Raw genomic sequence first — 26,398 nt, 5'->3', positions numbered from 1 at the left:
GATCCAACAATTGATAGAATCTATTGGAAACTTAATCTGCAATATTCTTTATCGGTCGAGTTAAGTGGAACTCAATAGATTGAGCTTGTTTCCAAATGCAATGGAGCAATAGACTTGTTTTTGTTTTCTTGAGTTTTCTTTTGTTTGAACCTTGATTTGTCTTATTCAATGATTTACTTAAATACCAATTTAAAAGACAATCTAGACTCTAAGGCTTCGTTTGGGAGTTCATAAGGGAATGGAATGGAATGATCATAAGGGAATGGAAATGAATGGAATGGAATTGAATGTATTTAAGTAAGAGAAATGAATGAAAAAGAATGGAATGGAATGAAATTAAGTAACTTTGATTGGATGTTCTAAAATAAGGAATGAAAATGAATAGAATGTAAGTAATCTTGTTTGGGAGTAACATGGAAGGAATGGAATGAAATCATTTTATGACAATATTACTATTAGACCCCTATTTTAAAATAAAGAGTTACATATATAAGGGTATTTTGGGAGTTTCAGTAAAAAAAAAAATCATTAAATCTAATTTTATTCCCTCCCATTCCTCCCAATTTTGAGGGGAATGAAAATTTGAGATTTTAAGAGAATAGAGAGGAATGAGTATTCTCTCCTACTCATTCCATTTCCTCCTACTTAAACTCTCAAACAAGTGAATGGACTTTCCATTCCCTCTATTAAAACTCCTAAACAAGAGAAGGGAAAAATATTCTAAAATTTTTTTTTTTTCATTCCATTCCATTCATTCTTCCCAAACGAGGCCTAATGGTTACAATTGTTTATGATTTGCCAACCTAAAAATATGGACCTAACAATTAATTGTGGACTTTTACATTGTTTTCTTTGTATTTTCATTGGAGGCTAAAGGAACTAAAAGTAGGCAAAGGCTTGTTTTCAATTTCCTTTTATTTTGAAAATTGAAAGCAATTTTTGCCTTCCAACTGTATTACGTTCCCAAACAAACCTTTTGGGTTTGGAGAAAAAAAAAAAAAAGAAAGAAAAAAAAGAAGAAAAAAGAAGAAGCTTTTAAAAACAGAAAATTGAGGAAAGAAAAAGTTACCAAATGCATCCTTACTTTTTTTTATTTTTATATAATTACTTTAATAATACATCTCTATTCTCCAACCTCCTTATTTAAATATATATATATATATATATATATTTGTTTTTTTTATGGAAAACATTATCTATTTTATATTTCGTATTGTTTTAAAGGACGGCATCTACATAATTTAATAATCGCAAGTTACTAATGATATCTTGTTCGAAGGAAATTTGCCCCACTTTCAGAGAAAAGGGATGAATTTGGGGTAGACCTTAAATTTGGGTGAAAAATAAAAGTAAAAAATAAAATAAAAAAATAAAATAAAATGAAAAAGAAAAAGAAAAACTCCAAAGTGAGGAAAAATTAGAGAAAAAGAAAAGAACAAAAATAATGGATTTATCTAATCCACTGGCTTGAATTGAATGGATGCATCAAGACCATTCCAATAAAGAGATTCAAGACTGAAGAGACCCAAAAATGGCAGTTTTCAAAAGACATCCTTAGCCGCAGTAGCAGTAGCTATTAAGCAATGGGCACACAAACAACATTCTGCGATATGCTTTCTTGCTCCTCCTCTTCTTTCTGCTTTGTGGTCTTAAAAACTTCGTCACCCAAAACTAAAACAACTCTCAGACCCTCCTCCTCAAATTTTGCACTCCAAACCCCACCACCATTACAGGTTAAGCCCACCAACACCCATTCTCTCAAACCCACATACCCTTATTTTCTCAGAAGATTTTCTATAACAAAAACCAGAGCCACCCTTGATGAAAAAGACCAAAGTGCCACCCCTCTTCTTGAGCAGGAAGAAGAACAACAACAACCCAGCAGAGTATTTCTTTTCCTTTGTTCTTTTCAATTCCTGTTCACCTTCTTCTCTGTTAAATTTAATAACTTTCTTCTGTTTTCTGCTCCAGTTTTACATATAAGATAAAACACTTGAAATATTGTCATGATAAGCATAGAAGATGAACTGTGAATTCAAACGCAGTAAACTTTTTTCTTAAATGGGGCTTATTGTATTGCCACGTAGATGAATTTTCCTAATGGATAAAACTTAGGAACAGTTCCTTTGGTATTGTACCTTAACTTCCTCAGCTGTGTGGTTCCATTATCAATAAACTACATGGTCTTTAGAAAACATAAAACTGTATTTGTTGAATTGGTCAGTACAACCATGTGATTAATTTCAATTTAAGAACCAAATATACAACACTTAAAGGAACTGTATCTAAGTTTTGCACTTTGCTATGTGGTTTGAGTGAGTTAAGTTGTTCTTGTGCTTTAGGAAGTTGAAGAGAGTGTAGAATTGCTGAAAAAGGCTGCTAAGAGCAGAAGGGTTGCGGCAGAGGAGATTTTGTCTGCTTTTTCTGTAATTGAGAAGGCAAAGATTGATCCCTCAGGATTTCTTGATACGCTTGGTGGATCAAAATCCCCTGGCAGAACATGGATGCTTATTTTTACTGCTGAGGTTGGCATAATTCTATTCCTTGTTTTGCTTTACATTTTATTTCACAATCTAGGCTTATTGGACTTTTTTGATTAATTGTAGAAGGAAAATAAGGGGGGTCGTTATTTTCCTATTACAGCGATTCAGAGGTTCGATGCTACTGTAAGTGTCTTATGCATTTCTTTATTATGTTATCATATCTGTGAGAAAAAAAAAATAAAAAAAAAAATAAAAATACCTCAAGATGTGTTTAAAATGATTTTTGATTCAATCTATAGATACTTCCAATAGCTACTACAATATGAAGTACTTCATATTTGTGTTTTCTGGGGAATATAGGGGGAATGCTTCCCTTTCAACCCTCATAGTTTGTGTTTTGCTAGATGAATATGCCAAGGATCAAACCCTGGATACATACCCACTACAAGAATGGAATTGCCTTCGGGCCAAAAGGTCATTAGTAAGTCTCTTGACATTATTGAACTGGGATGCATTCTTCAGACCATTATATTAGTCTGATCAAATGATCTTAAGATTAACAAAAATTTGGAGTACAGAACTACATTACTTATGGCCTTTTTGATGAAGTTAATTCGAAGCAAAATGGGGCTTTGTTTGGATCTTGGAAAGGGCATGGTAAAAGAGAAGGAACTCACTGAATTGCTCAGGGATTAGGTTATTCTATAGCATTTTGACATCTGTCCTCTGTTTTCATTAGTTTTACAAGATCCAAGCTGTGGCTTTCTAGAACACTTCTCTGAAATAGTTCTTGCCTTTTAAGTGAAAATGTAACTGGTAAAACAAAAAAAGTCCATGTACTTCTCTTAAAATCATTGTCTGTGATATTTCTATATGTGACTTCAAGGATGAACATGAGGGAGCTTTGCTTCATCCCTCAACACAGAATATGACATGATTGCCTTTTTTTTCCTCTATTTTTGTTTTATTGGATAGGTAATGATTGGCCATTCTTTTTGCCTTTTTTCCACTTAGAATCTAAAAGAACTTTGTCTGGATTGTCAGGCAAAGAGAATTGAGAATGGTGTATATCTCGGACCAATTGGATGCTTAACGTTTGAAGGCAGAATTTCATGGAAGAAGAGAATACTGGCCTTCATTTTTGAGTGTATTCGGATAAAAATTGGACCTTGGAACCCTTTACAGATAAGTCTTGGCCAAAAAGAAGACAGGGAGCCAAGCACCAAGGATCCTTTCTTTATCTGGTTTTATGTTGATGAGGAAATAGCAGTTGCACGAGGCAAAAGTGGGGGGACTGCATTTTGGTGCCGCTGTCGCCGTGTCACTATTTGACTTTCATTCATATACCTGCAGTAATATCTCCTTGTACAGTTGGTAAATATTACACTGTTTACATTAGGAGCTTGATACAGTTCAACACATTAGGACTACAACTATTTGAAGTGTTATGTGTCTCCAATTAAGTTTCTGTTGTCATCGGTCATCACCATGATTGTTAATGTGGTATACAATGTATGGTCGACAACGAACCTTGTATCTTGGAGCCCTACGAAAACCATTGCTATTATGTCTTTTAATAATTTTTACCCATCATGTTGCCTTTCAGTATTCCGCATGCATCGGATTTCAATCAACGTCATTCCCCAATGGGAAAGCACATGTTTCCAACTGTTACCTTATGACAAACTGGCATGAATGGGATGTAATGACAGAAAACTATGTTTGATTACTTAGGCCTTGCATGCATTTCTTTTACTCTATTAATTATTTGTAGGGAAAATTTTCCAAATAATTTGATGTTATGTAATATCTAAAGGAAAAATCTTCTTAAAATTCCAGGTGAAAGTTGCATTAATCACTTTCTCCAATATAGAGAAAAACACATGCATCACCTTAGCTGTTAGGTAATTGAAGCTGATTTGAATCTTTTCTGTGATATACCTTTCCAGAATATCTCATACCAGCAAATAAATCCTAAGGAATATGCATTACAAGCACAGTTTCTTTTTCATCAGATGCCTCCTGGCAAGAATATCCCTCTTTCTACAATGCATATAGACGTTTTTCCAGTTATAATTGTATTTAAATGACCTTTATGATCTTAATCCTTGTATATTGATTACCATGTTAGGTTACCGATTCTCCCAAAAGCTTAAGATATCAAGAGATGGTAAATTTAATCATTTAGCCACATAATTCCAACATATACCTTATTGAATTGATTATTTGTTCAAATGCTCTTACTGTTAATTTGTCTTTAGGCACTGAACGAACTCTTTGAATATTGAAAACTTGTGAATCTGATAATCAAACATGTAAGTATAAAATAAGATGGGAAAGCAAAATTACTACAAAAGAGTTTTATCAAGTAAAAATAAAGAGAAAACATAAGTGCACAATTCGGCTACAATAGTTTTGTTTAAAGGAATAACATTTCTATAGACAGTCTCTGAGCACTTTATTATAAGCCTAATAGTCTGCAGAGAACAATCCTAAATAAACATCAGTCTAGTTCAGACTCACTTATTGTTTGCCAATGCCGAGTCACGTATAGTTTTAGCTAGCCCAGAAGTAGTGAAGTAGTTGATTAGATCTTCTGGCATTGGTATCTTTTCTTTGATGATTGGAATCTCAACAAATTTCTTCGACCATTCATGGAATGATGGGAACTTCTCTGCATCAACTAACTTTATGCCTCCTAATTCTTCTAGGAATTTGAGCCAGTTAGGTAAAGAACCCACCACTAAGTCTAGAAAACCTATGGTTTCTCCTCCAAAAAATTTCTTGCCTTCAATCAGCTTATCGATAATTCCTAATGATTCTTGTGCAGACTCTACAGCTTTCTCTTTTTCATGTTCTTGTGCTCTGCAAGCAGCCCACGCACTAAGAATACACTGCACTTATAAAAATTGAAAAACTGTCAAGTGCTGGTTTGTATATTCATTTTCTTAGTTTTTCATACATAAAAATTTTTATTCAAAAGGTGAATCACATTTTCAGTTTCAATTTGGTTTCTTTTGATATACAGTATATCCTTTTTGCATTTCTGCAAAATCTCTCTCTTTCTCTTAAATATTGGTATTTAAAAATAAACCAATGGAAACAATGAAAAAGAATGGAGAGTTTAACGTTTACATTTACCTTCTCATCAACGAATCTAGCCCAGAAACGTGCGGTGGATTTTTCTAAAGGATCTTTAGGCAGTAGAGGATTCTCCTGCCATGTCTCATCTATGTACTCAAGGATGACAAGGGATTCAGCAACTGGTTTTCCATTGTGCACAAGCACTGGGACCTTCTTATGGACAGGGTTATACTGGAGAAGAATGGGACTCTTGTTTGTCAAGTCTTCTTCTATATACTCATATTCTACCCCCTTGAGCTTCAGCGCCCATTCAATTCTGCAGCAGAAAGAACTCAGCGATGCACCAATCACTTTCACTTCTCCCATTCTGAACTCTACAGGATCTGAATAGAGCTTTCCATCAATGAAACTATTACTTTGGAATTTTTGGATGTGGCATCTTGGAAATTTTTGTATTTCTTAGAGAGAGTCAGCAGCCAAGTGAGACTGGGCTCGTCTTCCAGAACTTTGGATGTGGCATCTTGAGATATTTTCTTTATTATAAGTATATTTTAGAAGAAAATTTCCACTCATTTTTGTATTTCTTAGAGAGCAAGTCAGCAGCCAAGTGAGACTGGGCTCGTCTTCCAGAACTTTGGATGTGGCATCTTGACATATTTTCTTTATTATAAGTATATTTTAGAAGAAAAATTCCACTCAATTTATTTGCAGCACTTAATTCAGTCCATAGATCTTCATTGCTATCTATATATTGGTTTCACTATCCAGGTCTCTTGAATCATGGCATATGTCATCTCTTAATAGGGGTAGCTGTGAAAAACAGTGAAAGGTCAGATGATCATGCAGTTGGCTGAACTTCCAAACGAAGAATTTTATTGCTTGGACTTGCCATCATCTGTCTCTTTGTGAGGAAAAAGTATTTAGTATCAAATGATACCAAGTCAGCCGTATCAAAATCCAATAATTGAAAATGTGTGTAAAATAACCATATCAACATTTCACCACTACTCCTTCTCAACCGTGTTAGTGGGTAGTTAATTTTTGCGCACATGTCTCTCAAATATTTGATTTTGTTATGACTGACATGGTATCATTTTCATACCAAATACCTTCTTATAGGGTTAGCTAAGTGTAGTTATAATCTATATAATTGATAGTTGATTTGAGTTGGTTTTGCCAATTGATGTAGTCATAGAGTTGGCCTAACTGCATTAAACTTTGAGTGTTGTGTGGATACTTTTAATTTATTATTTCAATGAATTTCCTTCGGCTGATTACAAATTCCAACACTTTACTAAAACCTATTGTTATTGGGAGCAACATTTGGAATTTCAATAAGGGTTATGTTAACGGATGCCCTTAGGACAATTATTATAAATCATAATAGGAAGATTTTGACACTACTTTGATGAGAAATATAAAAAGCTGCCAATAACATTTATTGTTTTATTATTCTCTTAATAAAATGTTCATAAAAATAGCTCCCAAACCAATGCCCTTAGGGGAAATTATTGAATATTCTAGAAGTACCATAAATGTGTACTCCCCGTCTCACATGAATTGTAGGTTCTACCATAAATTTAATTAGTGAGACCAACAGTTATGTGAAAGGGAGTACGCATTTATAGCACTCCAGAAGTACTCAATAATTACTCTGCCCTTAGGCATTGGTTAACATTTCCCTTCCAATAATATAACAATTTTACGCTTCTTTCTCTTTTTAATGGGCTTGTAGATCCTTGTGTACACGTAAGTCTCAATCTCACCCCTTAACACTGTCATCAAACCACGACTATCATTGCAATTAATTATGCCAAATTTATGAGGTTGCTGACATAATGAAAGAGTAAATTTATAGAAAGAAAAAAGAAAAAAAAAAGAGTTTGAATAATTTTAAACTTTGAACTGTTCTCGCTTCTTCCATCTTATTGACAGCCAAATAGGGGAAGCTTTCATGGTTTGGCAACTGCTAGGGAACGCCTGTAGCTTATGCCAAAATTGAAATAGTTGACAAGCTTCTCTTGTGGTGGAATACATTCTTTGATGACTGGATTTGCTATGAAGTTTTGAGACCATTCATGGAGTGATGGAAACCTCTCAGCATCAAGTAACTTGATACTGCCGACTTCTTCCATAGCATTGAGCCAACGAGGAATCCAACCTACTACTAGATCCAAAAAGCGTATCACTTCACCACCAAAATACTTCTTTCCTTCAATCTGCTTCTCAAGAATTGCCAATAATTCTTGTGCAGACTGTATAGCCTTTTGCTTTTCTTCTCCTTCTTCTAGCCAAGCTGCTTCATATACTCCAAAAATACACTAAAATTCATGAAAAATGAAAGAGAATGATCAAGAGTTTGTCAGTTAACACATTGCCAGGACAAAATTAGGCTTCTGCCCACAAAAAATGCCAACTTCTCTTTGCATATTTGATAAGGTTTACGATTGCCATTCACTAGAGTGTGTGTCTATGCTTCTGGGAGTACTGAAGCTAATTATCTCCTGTCGCATGAGAGTCTATTTGGTAGAGAGAATGCTCTATTTTGTGTGAAAAAGTTGGAAGATGAAAAATAAATAAATTTTTTTTTTGAAAGAATGGATAAAGGACAATTATTTTCTATTCTAGTTGTTTGCTAGGAATGATAAAAGAAATAGAAGAATTAAATATGTATGTTGGAAAACTCTTAATTTATATTGTACTAGTAACGTAAATTTACACTGTAGACATAAAAAATATATACAATGTTGTACATATTTGCAAAAAGTATATAATGTATATTTTTTATATAATGTAAACTTATGAAAATCCACATGTTTTTTTTTTTTTTTTAAAGAAAAAATATGAAGGAAAAGATATTTTATACTAAATTACCATGCAAAATTGGTTATGAAATTATAAATTAGGGGTAAATTGATCAAATTGCTTGATTTATTAGTCACTATCCAATTTTTTCTCACCATTTTCAATTTAACGTAACCCAGTACACTGACATTCTTAACATATATACCATAACTTGTTTATATAAAACTTTTTAAAATTTCACCTTTTTTTTAACCTTTTTTATAGGTTCAATTGTACTTCTTCACACTTTAAGCAAATAAACAAATTTTTGAAAGGTTTATCATGTATGTTCTGAAAACTATAATAAGAAACAGGTATTCTGCCCATTTGCTAACGACTTTTGGTAGATCACGTACATGGGTAATTTACTTGGTTGGCTTTCTCAACTATGATTGAGAATTTGAGATGGATTTTGCAAATTTAGAATGAATTGGAGGGATATGAGTTATCAAAAAAAACATTGATGGTTGTTCTAGATCTAGTCACTCGTGAACTCTGTGAATTGTATTAGGTAAGCCCACTAGAAGTTCATATTGATTTAAGGGTGCTCATTTGTTAATGAATTATATTTAAAAAAAAAATTTTTGAAACAACTTTTATGGAAAATAGAAAAAGCTATTAGAATATCAATTGTCTTTTTTTTTCCTCTTAAAAACTTTTTTAAAATGATTTATTAACAAATACTCTTAGAACATTTGTTAACAAAATCTTTTATTTAATTGTACGTTTTAAACCTCTAGAGATCAATATTATGTTCTCATTCAGAATATGAACTACCATCTTGAACACACTTTAGCACAATAGGGTGGCCAAAAGTAGTAGCACCCTCCCCATTAGAAATGGAATCATTTTGTGTTTGAAATTAGATACTATAAATCTAAAATTGTATTGAATTTCATGTTGCATAAAATTTTAAATCAGATCTAGAAAATAAAATCTCAATCATGAAATAAACTTTTTTTAATTTTTATTTTAGATGAAATAGAAAGGATATGTTGTAAACTAGTCCATCAAGCTAAAATATGGTGTAGTCATGTCTCGATAACGAGTCAATCACTATATGATATACAAATGGAAGAGGCATGAAATGGAAAATAAGGTAGTAAGAAGAGTGATTGAGTTATGATCAATTACCTTCTCATCAGAAAATTTTGCCCAAAACCGAGCCATGCTTCTTTCATATGGATCTTCAGGAAGCAAAGGGTTGTTCTTCCATGTCTCATCAATATATTCGAGGATGACATGTGACTCAGCAATGGGTTTGCCATGGTGCAAGAGCACTGGGACTTTCTTATGGACAGGGTTGTATCTAAGCAGCAACGGACTCTTGTTCAGTAAATCTTCTTCTATAAGCTCGTACTCCACTCCTTTAAGCTTTAAAGCCCATTCAATCCTGATGCAGTTTAGGCTTTGAGAAGTACCAATCAGCTTCACTTCTGCCATTCTAATAAACTTGCTAAACGTTAAATCAAAGTCAATGATATGCAATCTATTTCGTGTGTTTATATAGATGGGTTTGCAGCTTTTGCTGCCGGCCAGAAACATTTGAATGGTACAAAAGTTGTTTTCGTGGAGGATTCCTTTGATTGTCTTTCTTATTTTTTATAAGATATCTTTGAATTGTTAAAGCTGTTATTCTTGAAAAATAAATGTAGACTTTGACTAGGATATGAATGAAGGACGAAATTGATAGACGGGAAGTAGTAACGCAAATAGAGATTGATGAAGTATTGGTCGAAAACTCTCCCAAGTAGGAGTCATTTCTCTCGAAACTTCTCGAGCTTTCTCTCTACCCAGATAGTAGACTTTCCTTTCTTTTGGAAAAGCTAGATTCTCTTTTCTAATCTACTGTAGATATTCGTCCTAGGAAGTCAATCGGCCATGGAGGAAGATTTAATTGAAGAACTCAAGCATATGAAGCTAACAAAAGAAGAAGAAACACAGATTGCGATATCAGGGGAAGGCAGAAGGGAGCTGATCGAAGAGTGCGGATTGAGTTTGGTGGGAAGATTACTGTCAGACAGGAAGCAAAATCAGAGAGTGTTGAAGAGCACGCTGCGATCGGCATGGAAAACAGGGTCAGATCTGAGAATTGTGGATGTAGGGAATGATACTTACCAGTTCAAATTTTCAAGCGAATATCAGATGAGATGGGTCGAGAATAACGGTCCATGGAATTTCGAGAACAATCTATTGCTTCTCAAAAGGTGGGAAAAGGGGATGACAGCACATAACATCTCCTTCACCCATTCTCCATTTTGGCTACAAATTTGGGGCTTGCCATTCGATATGATTTCAGAGAAAATTGGAAGGGACATTGGCAATAGTATCGGTAATTTTGTGGTTGCGGATTCGAAGTCATGGTCTTCAGATCAAGCGAAATTCATGAGAATTCGTGTGAACATCCTACTGGATAGACCACTAAGGCGGTGTGGAGTTGTGGCTAGCCCAGAAGGGGAGAAATTTCAAGTCTATTTCCGCTATGAGAGACTCCCTGTCTTTTGTTTTCTCTGTGGAGTAATGGGGCATGATGATCGGCATTGTCCGTACTTGGAAAGGCAATCAGAAGAACTTCCCCAATATGGTGATTGGTTGAGAGCTCAGGGAGTAAGTAAGATAGGTAGTCAAAAGAAGGATCAGGCAAAGACAATGGCAATGGGACAAAATGCACCACTAGAGATAGCAGGAAAGGGAGATCAAGATGCAGAGAGGAGGAGCCTGGAAACGAGCGGGAATCCCGAGAAGCAAAAGGTCAGTAAAAACTATGCTAGTATGTTAGAAACTGATAGTGACTTGTCAAACTCGTTATTTCAAATTCAAATTCAAAATACCCAAACTAGAGAAGTAGAAGCGGAGAGGGTGGGCCTAGAAAAAGCAAAAGTAGGTAAATTAATATTTGGGCCAAAGGGAAGTATAGACCAAGAGTGGTCAATGAGCAGTAATATCTGGGAACCATCATCGGGCCAGGAGCACACGATAATTGCAGAAACTGAGGAAGTAACCAGCCCAATAAAAGCCCAAAAAGATCCAATTGGAGAACAGAGTGATAATAACGAAATAGAGAAAGCTCAAAGTAGAAAAGGAAGGTGGAAGAAGCTAGCCCGAGGTCAGAAAACAAGCAATGGAATAGTAATGGATTCCAATGATAATACAGTGGGGATAAAGCGTAGTCTCTGGGCAGAGGAAGAAGATGAGGAAGGCAGGCAAAAGAAGGCACATACAGGTGAGTTAGTCTCTCTTAATCTAACGGCGGTGTCTGCTAGGCAGCACCGCCGAGAGCCATGAATTCCTTAAGCTGGAACTGCCAGGGAATTGGGAATCCCCGGACAGTTTGAGCGTTGCGCAATTTAGTGCAACGATGGAATCCCAAAATTGTTTTTCTTATGGAGACAAAAGCTAGTGTTAGAAGGATGACAAAAGTAAAAGAAAGGATTGGTTTCCCAAATGGTTTAGTTGTCCCTAGTGAGGGTAAAAGTGGTGGAATTTCCCTGTTATGGATCAGAGAAGTGGAGGTAGAAATAAAAAGCTTTTCGAGATCCCATATTGATGCGGTTGTGACAGATCATTCCCTGGACCTTAGATGGAGACTTACTGGGTTTTATAGGAACCCAGATACAAACTTAAGAAGAGAGTCCTGTAATCTCCTTAGAATGTTGAATTCTCAATACCAGATTCCATGGATGTGTATGGGAGATTATAATGAAATTCTGTTTGCAACTGAGAAATGTGGAGGACTGGAAAGATCCCAAAACCAGATGGAGGGTTTTAGAAGTGTAATTAATGAGTGTGGTTTTCAAGATATGGGATATGTGGGGCCTAAATTCACTTGGTGCAATCGGAGATCTGATGGGGAGAGAATTTGTCTTAGATTGGATAGGATGTTGGCTACAGCTGATTGGATGGAGCTCTATCGTATGACAAAAGTATTCCATATAGTGGACTCAACCTCGGACCACTGTGCTCTCTTACTGACAGACCAACAAGCCTCACCCAACTGTGGAAAGAGACAATTCCATTTCGAGGCAGCTTGGATCAGATATGAGAAATGTAAGGAAATCATTCAAGAAGTGTGGAAGAACCATTCTGGGCTGCATTCTTCAAGTGGGCTAGTAGAAGGTTTAAATGATTGTGCATCTGGATTAGTAAGATGGAATTATTCTGATCTAGGCCATATTCCACGAAAAATTCAAGAAAAAAGAAAGAGCCTTCAAGCTATGATACAGGCCGATCTAGATGGGAGCAATGGGGAAGAAATTGACAGGATGCGCAAGGAAATAAATGAGCTCCTGGATGTGGAAGAAACAAAGTGGCATCAAAGATCAAGGGTTCAGTGGTATCAAAAAGGGGATAGGAATACCCAATTCTTCCACCACAAAGCATCCCAATGTAAGAAGAAGAATGAAATTAATGGGCTGTAGGACAAAGAAGGAAAATGGTGTGAAGGAACGGGGGAAATTGCAAATGTAGTTGCTGATTATTTCAGGGAGTTATTCACAACTTCTTCCCCAACTAGAGATAATGAGGTGGCAGATCTGATACCAAGGAAAATCACTGAAAAGATGAATGAGCACCTTACAAAAGAATTCCACAAGGAGGAAATTGTCCAAGCCATCCACAGTATGCATTCGACAAAAGCCCCAAGACCCGACGGTATGCCTGCTATCTTTTATCAAAAGTATTGGGATATTATTGGTGATGATGTGTCTAAAACAATCCTTAATATCCTTAATTCAAATGCACCAATGGCAGATTTGAATAAAACGAATATAGCCCTCATCCCTAAAATAAAAGACCCAACAAAAATGAGTGACTTTCAACCCATCAGCCTGTGCAATGTATCATATAAGATAATATCCAAGATGCTTGCTAATAGGCTTAAACCTATTCTATCCACCATTATTTCAGAAAATCAAAGTGCTTTTGTTCCTGGCAGACTTATAACTGATAATGTTCTTATAGCTTTTGAAATTATGCATTATTTAAAGAAAAGAAAGGGAGGGAAGGACAGCTATATGGTAGTAAAACTCGACATGAGCAAAGTTTATGATCGGGTTGAATGGGGCTTTTTAGAAAAAATAATGAAGAAAATGGGTTTTGATGATAAATGGATTAGTCTAATTATGAAGTGTATTCCTACTGTTTCTTATGTTGTGCTTATCAATGGGGAGGCTCATGGATGCATAACCCCTACAAGGGGTTTGCGTTAAGGAGACCCCATCTCTCCATACTTATTCCTCCTTTGTTCTGAAGGTTTTACAGGATTGATAATGGAGGCAACCAGGAACAATAAGCTTTCTGGAATTTCAATATGCAGAGGCAGCCCAAGAATAACCCACCTCTTGTTTGCCGATGATAGCATCTTATACTGCAAAGCTTCAGGATTGGAAAGTAGGGAGCTTGTAAACATCCTTTAGAGGTATGAAGAGGCGTCGGGTCAGAAAATAAACACAGACAAGTCATCTGTTTTTTTCAGTCAACATGCAGATGAAGGAACAAGAAGTGAAGTAAAGGAAATTCTTGGCCCAATGCTTGATGCCCATCCGAAAAAATACCTGGGACTTCCATCCTTACTTGGTAGATCAAAGAAACAAATTTTCAATGAAGTAAAGGAGAGGGTGGGAAAGAAGCTAATGGGATGGAAAGAAAAAAATGCTATCCATAGGTGGAAGGGAGATTCTGATAAAAGCAGTAGCCCAAGTTATACCAACATATACAATAGGATGTTTTTTGCTCCCAAAAGGGTTATGTGAAGACATTGAGAGAATGACGAGAAACTTCTGGTGGGGACAAAGGTAGCAAGAGTCTAAGATTGCTTAGGTTGGATGGTCTAAGATGTGTAAATCAAAATGGGAATGAGGTATGGGTTTTAGGGATCTCAATGCTTTCAATTTGGCGATGTTGGCAAAGCAAGGTTAGCGAATGTTAGTTGATCCATACTCACTGATGGCTCAATTATGCAAAGCAAAGTACTTCCCTAATAGTGATGTCCTAAGTGCAAAAATAGGGAGCAATCCATCTTATGCTTGGAGAAGCATACATCAAAGTCTAGAAGTATTGAGACAAGGTACAAGGTGGAGAGTTGGAAATGGGAAGTTGATTCATATCTGGGATGATAAGTGGCTACCAACTCCTTCAACATACAAGGTTGTTTCTCCACCAAAATATTTTGGAGATTTTCCTATGGTATCTGTGCTCATTGATACGGACACAAAAAGATGGAGGAAGGATAGACTGAAGAACATTTTCCTACCCTTTGAGGTGGAAACAATACTTAGCATCCCTATTAGTTGTCATCTTCCTGAAGACTCTATAATCTGGGTGGGCAATAAAAAAGGGTCATTTTCAATGAAAAGTGCCTATTATGTGGCTAGAAGGATCCTAGAAAAAGAAGACCATGGAGAATCCTCATTAGGTGATGTGTGTGCTCCGCTATGGAAGAGGATGTGGCTTTTGAATATCCCGGAAAAAATTAGAATATTTGCATGGAGATTATGTATGAATGCAATCCCCACATTGACCAATTTGTTCAAAAAAGGAATCCAAATGGATGTCACGTCCCAGCTACAAAAAAGATCCTGAGTCAGTTGAGCATGCAATTCTGAGATGTGATTCTGCTAAGGCAGTGTGGGCTAAATGGATTGACTGTCCTATCAAAATCCTTGATTGCAGCCTAGATGTCACTGATTTGGCTCTCAGCTTAATGAACCAAGGAACTCAAAGTGACCTGGAGAAGTTTTTTGGGGTGGCCTAGTCAATTTGGTATAATAGGAACCAGGTGGTGAATGAGGATTATGGAGCAGCTGCTGAGCATGTTTGGGGATTAGCTATCTGTTTGATAGAAGACTTCAAGGAGGCTAATAGTCAAATAACAAAGCAAAAAGAGACAAAGGATAGGGCCTGGAAACCTCCCCCTAAAGATGTCTATCTTATAAATGTGGATGGGGCAATACCAGCTATGGAAGGTAACTCAGGAATTGGAGTCATAATTAGAGATTGGAATAATCAAGTTGTTGCAGCTTTGAGTATGCCACTTTCGGGTAGATTTGCAGTGGAAGAGACTGAAGCAATTGCTATGGAGCAGGGCATTGTTCTTGCAAAGGAGTTGGGATTAAATAAAATTATATTGGAAGGAGATTCAATGCAAACTGTTCAAGCAATCTGCAGCAAAGATGTATGGGGAGTTGCAGGTCATTTAATTCATGGCATTTTGCAAGGAATGAATGGCTTTAATTATGCAGAAGCTAGATACATTTGCAGGAATAGCAACAAAATAGCCCATGAGCTAGCTCAATAGGCCAAAAATTCAGGAGAGGAATGCAAATGGATTGGTGTGGTCCCTGAGAATCTAGCAAACTTGTGTAGGCTGGAAGGGATCTAGTGTTTTATTTTGTTCTTTTCTTTCCTGTTCTTTTGGCTTGGCTGTCTATGGTCTCTATTGGTGCTTTGTCCTGCTATTGGTGGATGTTGTTTTCTGCTATGTAACTATTCTGTGTTTGCTTAATGAAATTTCAGTTTCAAAAAAATAGAGATTGATGAGATTTACGCCTTCGGGGATATCAAGATGAAGGGTGTCATTATCATTAATTAAACTATTATTTAAATTATTGTAATTACTTATAAATGTCACATTTATATTTAATTTTGAAAAATCGATGATAGAGCACCATCATCCCTGCCTTGGAACAATCCTGAAATAGAGAACCATCAAAATTAACTTTATAAAAAGGAGGTTGGGGCGGAAACCATTGATTGGGGTGAGAAATAACAACTGGTTGAACCATGGAGTCAGCAACCAAATGAAATTCATGCAATCATGCAACAAAAGCAGAGTATATCTGGGAGCAACATTACGCTTAAGCCATATTGATAGGCCACTCCCGAAATTCCACTATTATCACAATAAGTAGTTACAAGTAAAGGAATCCCAAGTACCTTACCAACCTACAGTTGAACCCTTACCCCAATACTCAATTGGACTTGTTCTGTAGTGACAGTTCCCCATTCTGATGCACGACTCCCATGTACGTGACTAACCAATTGCGCGGATCCTAGTACGCGACTTCAATCACCAATTAAGAAGGTTGTTGGTTGCAAAATTCTTCAATTCATCCACACGATGAAGATTAAGAAGATGCTTGGTCACAAAACCCTACGGTGCACATACACAGCAACTTCTTCAAGAGAAAGAGAAGAATTAGGGCAAGAACTTCGTCTTCGATCACAATTTGCTTGAATAGAGTTTGCTCAAAGCTTGTGCAACTTGTGAACTGTTTGACGGCCCTTAAAACAATCATTTTATATGTCTAGGGTTAGGAAAAAAGAAGGCCCAAAAACATATTCACGGATCTCAAGAAAATCAGATTTGAATTCTGAAAATCTTAAACCTCGACAGATAGGAGGTGTCGAGCATCTGTCGAGCAGGTGTCGAACACACCAAACTTTGAACAGCTTTCTTAAGCTCGATAGATGCAGTTGTCGAGTTTTAATGAATTTGCACTATCAACTTGTTTTCTTGGACAAACTTGAAGGCTTCAACACTTGATCTTGAAACATGGTTTCTTGAAGTATTTAAACACATCCTAAATCTACCCAAATACAAGTAAAGTACGTTTTGTCAAAGGATAAGCCAATTACATAAAATAGTGACATATGTTCCTAACAAGTAAAACACATATGTCCTAACACATATACCCCAACAAACCATGGCCAAGCGGTCAACAATAGTAGAGTCTCCCGCCTTTAAAAAACCCAAGAAGAAATCTTTAAAGCTTGCAAAACGAACACTGATGTGTGGTTTGCAGAAGCCATCTTCCTACCAGATTTCCTTGACCCTTTGGCAGCCCCGGATTGCATGAACAGTGTCTTCCATCTCCGCTTCACATACTTCACAGATGGCATTATTGGTGACTTTCCTCTTGAACAGATTCAATTTGGTAGGTAGAGATTCATTGCAGGCCCTCCAAATAAAGTGTTTAACTTTACTCGGAATATTTAAGCTCCATATTTTCCTCTAAAAATTTGAGTGTGCTGCTGGATTCGAGTTTCCTAGCTTAAGAGTTGCTGCCTTCTCTGCTAACAATTTATAAGCACTTTTAGTCAAATAAACACCTTGAGACGTACCTTTCCAAATTAGCTCATCATTCACACAACGATTACTAAGCGGCAAACTTAAAATTGCTTGAGCTTCATGGGGGAAGAAATTCAGTTGTAATCCGGTCCTCCAACCAATAATGGCCCTCCTCATCAATCAAAAAGCAGACTTTGGCATTATTAGATCAGGAAATTCTACTCTACCCTATTTTACCATATTAAAAAGCCATTTTATCAATTATACAATACAATTTTACAATACATCCAGCATCCCAAATTTTATTTTCTTATTCTACTCATTAAAATAATATATCCACACAATAATTTTTTTTCTTTTTTTGTTTTTTTCCTAATTTTCTCCTCCACCTTCCTTCAATCTCTATCATCGTGCCTCCACTGCCTAGTCACCACCACTGCGCCAGCCCACCACGCCACCACTGCCCATTGCCCACCAAAATCCCACCGGACCAAAAACCCATATTAAAAAAAAAAAAGAAAACCAGCATCACAATAGAAACCTATCAACACCAAATCGATGACCTCACTGTGACAAACCCAGCGTCACCAAAAAAAAAAAAAAAAAAAACCCCATAACCTCGCCATGACCCACGCCGATCTCCACCAAACCCATCACCAATCTGAGCAACCCAGCAACACCAGACCTAAACACTGGCGATCTCCGACAAGGATTTGGAGGATGTTGAAGGAGATTTTGATCTCGACGAGGGTTTACTGTGGGACCACGCGTGACATGGCGTAGTGGAGAATGGCAAGGAATTGAGTTTGTGTCGTGGTGGTGGTGGTTGAGTTTGAGTTCGAGTTGGCTTGGCTCAATGGGCAGAGGAACGAGTTATCATTGTTGTTGTTGCTGATGTTGGGAGGAGGATGGTGTTTGGGTCTAAAGAGAGGAGAGAGCAGATGAGAAAGAGAGAAGGAAGAGAGAGAAGAGAACAGAAATAATGAGAGAGGAGAGAGAAATTTTGGGGAAAGTAGAATAAAATAAAGTAGAATTGCATTATAGCAGTATTGCAAATTTTTTTGCAATACTTAGTATATAGCATTCCGGATGTGGGAGGTTTTTGAGGGAAAAATGCTAAATAAACCTTACATATGGCATTAACAATCCCAGGTGCAAATGCTCTTAGGCAAGCTTTTCTAAGGTGAGATAACTTTGCTAGAAAATTGATCAGGCAACCAATTATCTCCCCGGATTTTCATTGTCCGTCCATCTCCAATCCGCCACTTAGAGCTGAAACTGATAACTGATCTAGCTTTGAGGATGCTTTGCCAAGCATAACTGTTATTTGCTTGATTTGGAGCTAATCTAGATACTACGTGAGAAAGTTCCATTAGAATATATATATATATATATATATAAACAAAAAGTCATGTCAATGACCCATTTCATTCCTCAATGGGTAATTTTAAGAAGACGTGAGTACTTTAAATTCATCATTTTACCCATAGTTGTCAGTATTGTATGATACGCGATACGTATTGTACGATATGCAATACGTATCGTATCGTGTGTAAAAAGTTTCGTATCGTATCGGCGTATCGTAAATGCTCATGAATCGTACGATACAGTGTGTGTATCATATGAATCGTATCGTATCGTACGATACATAGACAAATGCTTTAAAATGAAATTTTTTTGTTAAAATCCGTACTTTTATTTGAATCTAACAAGTTGTTAGACTTGTTTTAAACATAAAATCATTAGGGTACTTAATTTAACCTAATAAAGTAACATATTCATAAGTTTCTTTCCCTCTCTTTCTTTTACAAAATTTGGACTACACAGTATACACTTACACTTCACTTTAATATTTACAAATTTATTTTTTATACTATGAATAAGATATTAATTGAAAATATAATTATTTTTTATTTTTTTCATTATTGTTATAAGTCCAAGAAACTAGAATGCTAAGAAGAATTTTTTTTTAATTATTAAAATAAAAAGAACAAGAAAAGATAGTAAATGTTAATGACGATGAAGAAAATGTTAATGAAGAAATAAATATGCAAAATAATAAACATGATGATAGCATTGACTTAGATGGGGTTGATTGGCCAATATGATGAATATGATAAAATAATTTAATTTTTGGGTCATTTGTAATATATTATAACTTTTGAATTTAAGCAATTTGAATGTGTATGTTATAAACACGTACTAGTTTGATTTATTTAGTTAGCCTGTTAAATATTATTACATAAGTAATGAATAAATTACTCATTAGCTGAATATATTCAAAAAATTTAATGAATATACCCTTTATATATATATATGTATATCTATAATTTTTATAGATTTTATTAAGTGTTTGTGTATTTTATGATACACGATACGATATGATATATGATACAAAAAAAAAAATCAAAAATCGATTTACGGTACGATTCACGTTTTGACAACTATGATTTTACCACAGTTGGTGACCAAGTGGAAGCTTGAGCTTATTTACATCAATTGGTCATAAAATCACAAAATTTTACAAATATACTTAAAAGTATCGATTTTTACCAAGGTTTGTCAAAAAATTAGATTGTCTAATCAGAGTTAGTAAGGTATTGTGTCTTAAAGAACAGAAAGTTCCTTTCGTTTTACTAGCTCCGACATCTAATTAGGGTCAAATTAAGGGCCAAACAACATCATAAATGGGTAAATGAGACGTCGATGGAAAGAATATTATATGAGCTTCAATATGAAATGTTAAAAGAAATAAAGGTTGGTTTCCTTAAAGATATGGTGATTTGATCAGACTTCCATGTCATTTCACCTTTTGTATTTTACGAGAGACGGCCTTAAATGATTTGGGCTGGGCCTTAATTATTTTTGTTTTCAGGTGAGGGAGTTGTAACACTTGTAGTTTTGTACGAGTGAAAGTGAATAGAGGGCCCTCCTCTAAGTGGAGGCTTAAGCTACTGGCTACTGCCTACCTGGCCTACAAGTTCGACCAGCCCTAGACCAATGAAAATTATTGCTTGGATTTAAAGATGAATTTAATTCTTTATTAAATAATATTTTATACGTTTAAAAAAAATAATGTTAAACTATGTTTTATATATATATATATATATATATATATATATATCTTATACTATATAATAAAAGTTAGACTTAGACACCATAGTTACGCCAAGTGATTTCACTATATTGCAGAAATTTTTTAAAATTTTTAGATTTTAAGAAAAAATATATATAATTTTTCTTTTCCTATAATTTCTAAGTTGATAAAAATCTTAATTTGATTACAATCCAAATTCTTCATCTAATCCATCTAATCCTTATTTTTACAATATATTTGTTCTTATTAATTTCTTTGGATAAATAACAATAAGTGTTTTAACAAAATGTGCAACCTACAATAAGTATTTTCTAAAATTTCAAGAAGAGATTAAATTTACTTGGTTGGTCAATCTAAAATATTATCAACAAAGGCTAAAATGAATAGGATAGAATTACCTAGAAAAAGGACAGAATTTCAATAAATAAAAATATATAAAATAAAGCAAATAAGATAGAATTTTTTTTTAAAAAAAAAAAAACTTTTTTTTACTACGTTTCTTCTTCTTTTTGTGTGCATAAATTTGCATCTTATGTCATCTTTTTTCTAATAATAACGTAAAAATAAAAAAATAAATAAGTATTTAAGTTTCACCTAAACTCCTTCTTTTTGTTCATATTATCTTTTTCACAACCTAAAATTCTCTCTATATACACACACAGTTTTTTAGTGTATTATTCTTTCTACTACGTACCTTACAATTATTTACAATATTCTTCCCTTCTCCTCTCTACCCTACCTACAACCTTGCAGGTATTTTTTTTTTCTTTCATCAAATTGAATTGATTTTGTGTATTTGTTGCCTTTTCATTATACATTATATGATTTTTATCAACAAGGTTTATGGATAGGCTGAAATTTTATGTTTGATAGCACCTTTTAGTATTTTTTTTTAGATGTCAATATAGCAAGCAATATATTTTTATTTTTTATTTTCTTATCACATGATTATTTGTTGTTGACATCAATATTTTATTGTACATGGATTTAATTTGTTATGGTCTTTGTTTGGTGCTTTGTTCCATGTAATCTATCCTCTTTAATTAAAAGCAAAATTTGCTGTTAAACATGAAATTGGATATCAGAGAAAAAGAAGGATCTAAAAATGTTCTTATATCTATCAGTCCAAATTCCTATGTAAGTCTATCTTTACTTAACTCTGTTTTCATTTTTTTTTTTTTAAGTTCAGAAATTTGGATATTTTTTCATTAATGAATTGGGATTTTGGCTTAATTTTGTTTTCAACTGTTTCAATTATTGAATTCGTTATTTTTTCATGTTTAATATCAATATCTGTGTTTTTTTATTTGAACAAAAAATAGATATGTGTTCTTAAAGGCCAAAGCACAATACAATTACAAACATTACTTTAAGTCAGCATGTTATATTTATTTATTAGTAAGTTAAAATGTTATATTAAGTTATGGTATTATATTTTTATTTATTATTTAGTTAGAATGTGTGATATAACTTATAACCATTTGTGGGGGCCGGTGGCGATGAGGTGGTTCAACGGTTTAGGGGCGAATTCTATTGACTCCTTCAAAAAACTCATCCGGGCTTTTGGTGCTCGCTTTATTACTTGCAGCAGGGTTTCTCGGCCTTTGGGATCCTTATTGTTTATGTCCATGCGGGAGAGTGAGACTCTGAAGGCTTATTCGGATAGATACTGGAGATATTTAATGAAATAAAAGGAGAGTACGATGATGTGGCCATTAGCACTTTCAAGGCTGGTCTTCCAGCCAAGCATGATTTGAGAAAATCTCTAACTGGTAAACCTGTTACTAGTGTATGCCAATTGATGGATCGGATTGACAAGTATAGAAGAGTAGAAGAAGACCAACTGTAGGGGAAAGGAAAGGCTAAGGTGATCCCTCAGGAGAGGAGGGATTTCAGATCGGACCGATACAATAATAACCGACCTCCGAAAGACTTTGTTAGGCAGTCAAGATCTACCAACACCCAGGCGGTTAACGCTATGTTTCGAGAGCTAGTGCAACAAGTACTAGAGAAGATTAAGAATGAGCCGTTCTTCAAATGGCCAAACAAGATGGTAGGAGATCCTATGAGACGCAACCAGAACCTTTATTGCCACTATCATCAGGATCATGGACACACAACTGAGGATTGCAGAAATTTATGGGACCATTTGGACCAGTTAGTCCGAGAAGGGAAGTTAAAGCAACTCTTGCATCTTTCCAGTGGTCGGGTAAGCCAAGCGGGCTTAGAGTTTCAGGGAGATGCTTCTTTAAGACTCCCCCTTGGCATAATAAACGTTATTTTTACTGTCCTGAGGAGGACTGGACCTTGTCCTTCCAGGGTAATGTCGGTATTTCATTATCCAGCCGAGGAATCTAGCTCAATGCCTAAGAGAGCCAAGATGGGCATCCCGTTAGTGTTGGGTTTTTTAGATAAGGACAAAGTTGGAACCATATAGCCCCATGATGATGCTTTTGTAGTTACGCTGAGAATTGGTGGGTACGATGTGAAAAGGGTGATGATTGACCAAGGTAGTGTTGCTGACATAATGTACCCTGACTTGTATAGGGGGCTAAATTTGAAACCTGAGAACTTGATGGCCTATAGTTCTCCTCTGGTGAGTTTTGAGGGAAAAATGGTCGTCCTAAAAGGTTATATCAGATTACCTGTGCAGACCGGTACGGATGTGGTGGAGGTGGATTTCATTGTCGTAGATGTTTTCTCTCCCTACACGTCCATTATGGGCAGACCTTGGCTTCATACCCTGGGAGCTGTCTCCTCTACTCTACACCAGAAGATGAAGTACCCATCCGGAGACCGAGTTTTAGAGATAGTAGGAAGCCAAACTGCAACTCGACAATACCTGGTAGCGGCTATCCGACATCGGCCTGAGGCGGAGACCCCGGCTACCGCTAATAATGGTTTATAGCAATCAGAAACCCCAGCTTTACCCTTCAATGGACCAGCCGACGAGGCGAAATGTGAAGATTTGGAAAGGGTAATCGTTGGCGATGATCCGGAGAAGTTCTTTCAGATTGGAGCTAAACTACCTTTGCATGAGAGAGAGCAATTGGTTGAATTCCTCAAAGAAAATGTTGATGTATTCGCGTGGAGTGCGTATGAAGCCCCGGGTATAGACCCAAGTTTCGTCTGTCATCATCTAAATGTTAATCCTTCCATCACCCCGAAGAGATAGCCACCTCGGCGTCCGTCAAAAGAGCACGCCGAGACTGTCAGAAATGAAGTGGCCAAGCTCAAGCAGGCAAGGGCTATCAAGGAAGTTTTTTATCCCCAATGGTTAGCCAACACGGTGGTGGTGAAAAAGAAGATTGGGAAATGGCAAGTGTGCGTAGACTTCACGGACCTCAATAAGGCCTGTCCCAATGACTCTTTCCCTATGCCTAGGATAGACTAGTTGGTGGATGCAACAGTAGGTCATCCTTGGATGAGCTTTTTGGATGCCTTCCAAAGATATCACCAAATGCCGTTAACATTGAATGATTAAGAAAAGACAGCTTTTTTTACTCTCATTGGAAACAATCATTACAAAGTGATGCCTTTTGGTTTGAAAAACGCAGGATCTACTTATCAACGGATGATGACTAAAATGTTCGAACCACAATTGGGCAGGAATATTGAAATCTATATCGATGATATGGTTGTAAAGAGAAAAGTGGTGTCTGAGCATGTGGGAGATCTTGTGAACAATTTTGGAATTCTGAGAAAGCACAAGTTACATCTAAATGCTTCAAAGTGTTCATTTGGTGTAGGCTCTGGAAAGTTCTTGGGCTACATGGTGACTCATAGGGGAATTGAGGTAAATCCAGATCAGATTAAGGCCATTAATGGCTTACAAGCACTTCGGAATCCCAAGGAGGTGCAAAAACTAACAGGGATGACTGCTGCTTTGAATCGATTTATATCTAGGTCAGCTGATAGGTGCAGACCCTTTTTCCTTTTACTGCATAAATGGAAAGGTTTTGAATGAATTGAGGAATGTGCTGTAGCATTTCAGCAACTGAAAGAGTACCTATCTCGGCCATCTATCATGTCCAGTCCTGAGGTGGATGAGGTCCTGTTTGCCTACTTGGCAGTGGCCTCTCATTTATAAGTTTTTTTTTTATACGAGAAGACAGTGGCATCCAAAGACCAGTCTATTACGTAAGTAAGTCACTTCATGATGCCGAGGTGCAGTACTTATCACTAGAAAAGGCTATCTTGGCAGTAGTGCATGCTATACGAAAACTCCCCCATTATTTTCAAGCGCACATCGTGGTGGTTCTAACTCAATTACCGCTCAAGTCCATACTTCGAAGTGCAGATTATACTGGGAGGATTGCTAAATGGGGCACGATTCTGGGGGCTTTCAACATCAAATATATGCCTTGCACCTCTATGAAAGGTCAGGTCTTCGCCGATCTAGTAGCCGAGTTTGCTGAACTTCTAGAAGAAGTAGAGGTGAAGCAACATGGCATGGATGAAAAATCGGTTGGCCTAATCACCACACAGGACACCTTATCTTGGAAAGTATATGTGGACGGAGCAGCAAACCAATAGGGAGCAGGAGTGGGGCTAGTTCTGGTATCCCTTGAAAAGATCACCATTGAAAAGTTCTTGAGGCTGGGATTCTCAGCTACAAACAACGAAACAGAATATGAAGCTTTGCTGATGGGAATGATTATGGTTCAGAAAATAGGTGGAAAGGCAGTGGAATGTTCTCAGATTCAAGACTGATCGTGGGTCAGGTAAAAGGGGAACTGAAAGCCCGAGATACAAGAATGCAGGAATATTTGGGTCAAGTTAGGCGTGTACAAACGAAATTTGAATCCTTTGACTTGTCACATATCCCCAGAGGTGAAAATACCCATGCAGATTCCTTGGCTACCCTTGCCACCTCCTTGGCACGGAATTTGCCCTGGGTGATAATTGTCGAGGATTTATGCATCCCCACCCCAACAAGGAAGGATTTGCTCCAGATCCATCAAGTCAACTTGGGGCCGAGCTGGATGGATCCCGTACTGCTATTCCTCGAAAGTGATATATTGCCTAAGGAGAAACCAGAAGCTGAGAAAATACGAAGGAAAGCTCCTCGGTTTTGGTTGTCCGAGGACAAAAAGTTGTATAAACGTTCTTTTTCTAGGCCATATCTGCTTTGTGTACATCCTGAGATATCAAAGTCACTCCTAAAGGAACTGCATGAAGGAATTTGCAGAAGTCACACAGGGGGAAAATCCCAATCTCACCGGGCCATTACTCAAGGATACTGGTGGCTAAATATGCAGAAAGAATCACAAGAATATGTTAGAAAATGTGACCAATGTCAGAGATTCGCTCTAAACATCCACCAGCCAGGAGGAGTTCTTAAACCTTTTTCCAGCCTTTGGCCTTTTGCTTAATAGGGCTTAGATATTGTAGGTCCTTTCCCTAAAGCACTAGGAAATAAAAAGTATCTACTGGTCGGCACAGATTATTTTACTAAGTGGGTCGAAATTGAACCTTTGGCTAATATCAGAGATGTGGATGTGAAAAGATTTATCTGGAAGAATATCGTTACTCGATTCAGGGTTCCTCATACCCTTATCTCGGATAATGGCCTTCAGTTTGATAGTAAAGCTTTCAGGCAATACTGTTCTAACCTGGGGATAAAGAATAGATATTCCACTCCGGCTTATCCTCAGGAAAATGGGCAAGCTGAAACTGTCAACAAGGTTATAGTGAATGGACTCAAAAAGAGGTTAGACGAGGCAAAGGAAAAATGGGTGGAGGAATTACCACATGTCCTTTGGACGTATCGAACAACGCCTTGACGATCAACAGGAGAGACCCCTTTCTCAATGACATATG

At 36.4% G+C, this 26,398-nt stretch overlaps 3 protein-coding genes across 3 annotated transcripts; 1 reads left to right on the top strand and 2 right to left on the bottom strand.

Moving 5' to 3' along the window:
• The first annotated feature begins 1,422 nt into the window (after positions 1 to 1,422).
• On the top strand, positions 1,423 to 4,151 carry LOC115965988. The gene is made up of 4 exons (XM_031085324.1): positions 1,423 to 1,886; positions 2,343 to 2,525; positions 2,607 to 2,666; positions 3,528 to 4,151. Exons 1-4 carry the CDS (start codon positions 1,584 to 1,586, stop codon positions 3,813 to 3,815), a joined length of 834 nt encoding a protein of 277 aa, XP_030941184.1. The 5' UTR covers positions 1,423 to 1,583; the 3' UTR covers positions 3,816 to 4,151.
• Positions 4,152 to 4,819: 668 nt separating this feature from the next.
• LOC115965666 (glutathione S-transferase U7-like) lies at positions 4,820 to 6,161 on the bottom strand. Its single transcript, XM_031084941.1, has 2 exons — positions 5,625 to 6,161; positions 4,820 to 5,377 (listed from the first exon to the last, which is right to left on the bottom strand). Exons 1-2 carry the CDS (start codon positions 5,931 to 5,933, stop codon positions 5,003 to 5,005), a joined length of 684 nt encoding a protein of 227 aa, XP_030940801.1. The 5' UTR covers positions 5,934 to 6,161; the 3' UTR covers positions 4,820 to 5,002.
• A 1,243-nt stretch (positions 6,162 to 7,404) lies between these two features.
• On the bottom strand, positions 7,405 to 9,881 carry LOC115965928 (glutathione S-transferase U7-like). Its single transcript, XM_031085244.1, has 2 exons — positions 9,546 to 9,881; positions 7,405 to 7,888 (listed from the first exon to the last, which is right to left on the bottom strand). Exons 1-2 carry the CDS (start codon positions 9,852 to 9,854, stop codon positions 7,520 to 7,522), a joined length of 678 nt encoding a protein of 225 aa, XP_030941104.1. The 5' UTR covers positions 9,855 to 9,881; the 3' UTR covers positions 7,405 to 7,519.
• Positions 9,882 to 26,398: the final 16,517 nt, after the last annotated feature.

This window comes from Quercus lobata, chromosome 10 (assembly GCF_001633185.2).
Source record: "Quercus lobata isolate SW786 chromosome 10, ValleyOak3.0 Primary Assembly, whole genome shotgun sequence".
NCBI lineage: Eukaryota > Viridiplantae > Streptophyta > Magnoliopsida > Fagales > Fagaceae > Quercus > Quercus lobata.
The sequence above is the reverse complement of the archived record's forward strand: the minus strand, read 5'-3'. Positions and strand labels throughout refer to the sequence as shown.

What these genes read in the sequence shown, in the direction of transcription:
- LOC115965988 (XM_031085324.1), top strand. Translation starts at nt 1,584, where the DNA reads ATGGGCACACAAACAACATTCTGCGATATGCTTTCTTGCTCCTCCTCT. An exon ending in AACAACAACAACCCAGCAGA is followed by an intron (nt 1,887 to 2,342) that starts GTATTTCTTTTC and finishes CTTGTGCTTTAG; the next exon opens with GAAGTTGAAGAGAGTGTAGA. An exon ending in TTCAGAGGTTCGATGCTACT is followed by an intron (nt 2,667 to 3,527) that starts GTAAGTGTCTTA and finishes CTGGATTGTCAG; the next exon opens with GCAAAGAGAATTGAGAATGG.
- LOC115965666 (XM_031084941.1), bottom strand. Translation starts at nt 5,933, where the DNA reads ATGGGAGAAGTGAAAGTGATTGGTGCATCGCTGAGTTCTTTCTGCTGC. An exon ending in CTAGATTCGTTGATGAGAAG is followed by an intron (nt 5,378 to 5,624) that starts GTAAATGTAAAC and finishes TTATAAGTGCAG; the next exon opens with TGTATTCTTAGTGCGTGGGC.
- LOC115965928 (XM_031085244.1), bottom strand. Translation starts at nt 9,854, where the DNA reads ATGGCAGAAGTGAAGCTGATTGGTACTTCTCAAAGCCTAAACTGCATC. An exon ending in CAAAATTTTCTGATGAGAAG is followed by an intron (nt 7,889 to 9,545) that starts GTAATTGATCAT and finishes CATGAATTTTAG; the next exon opens with TGTATTTTTGGAGTATATGA.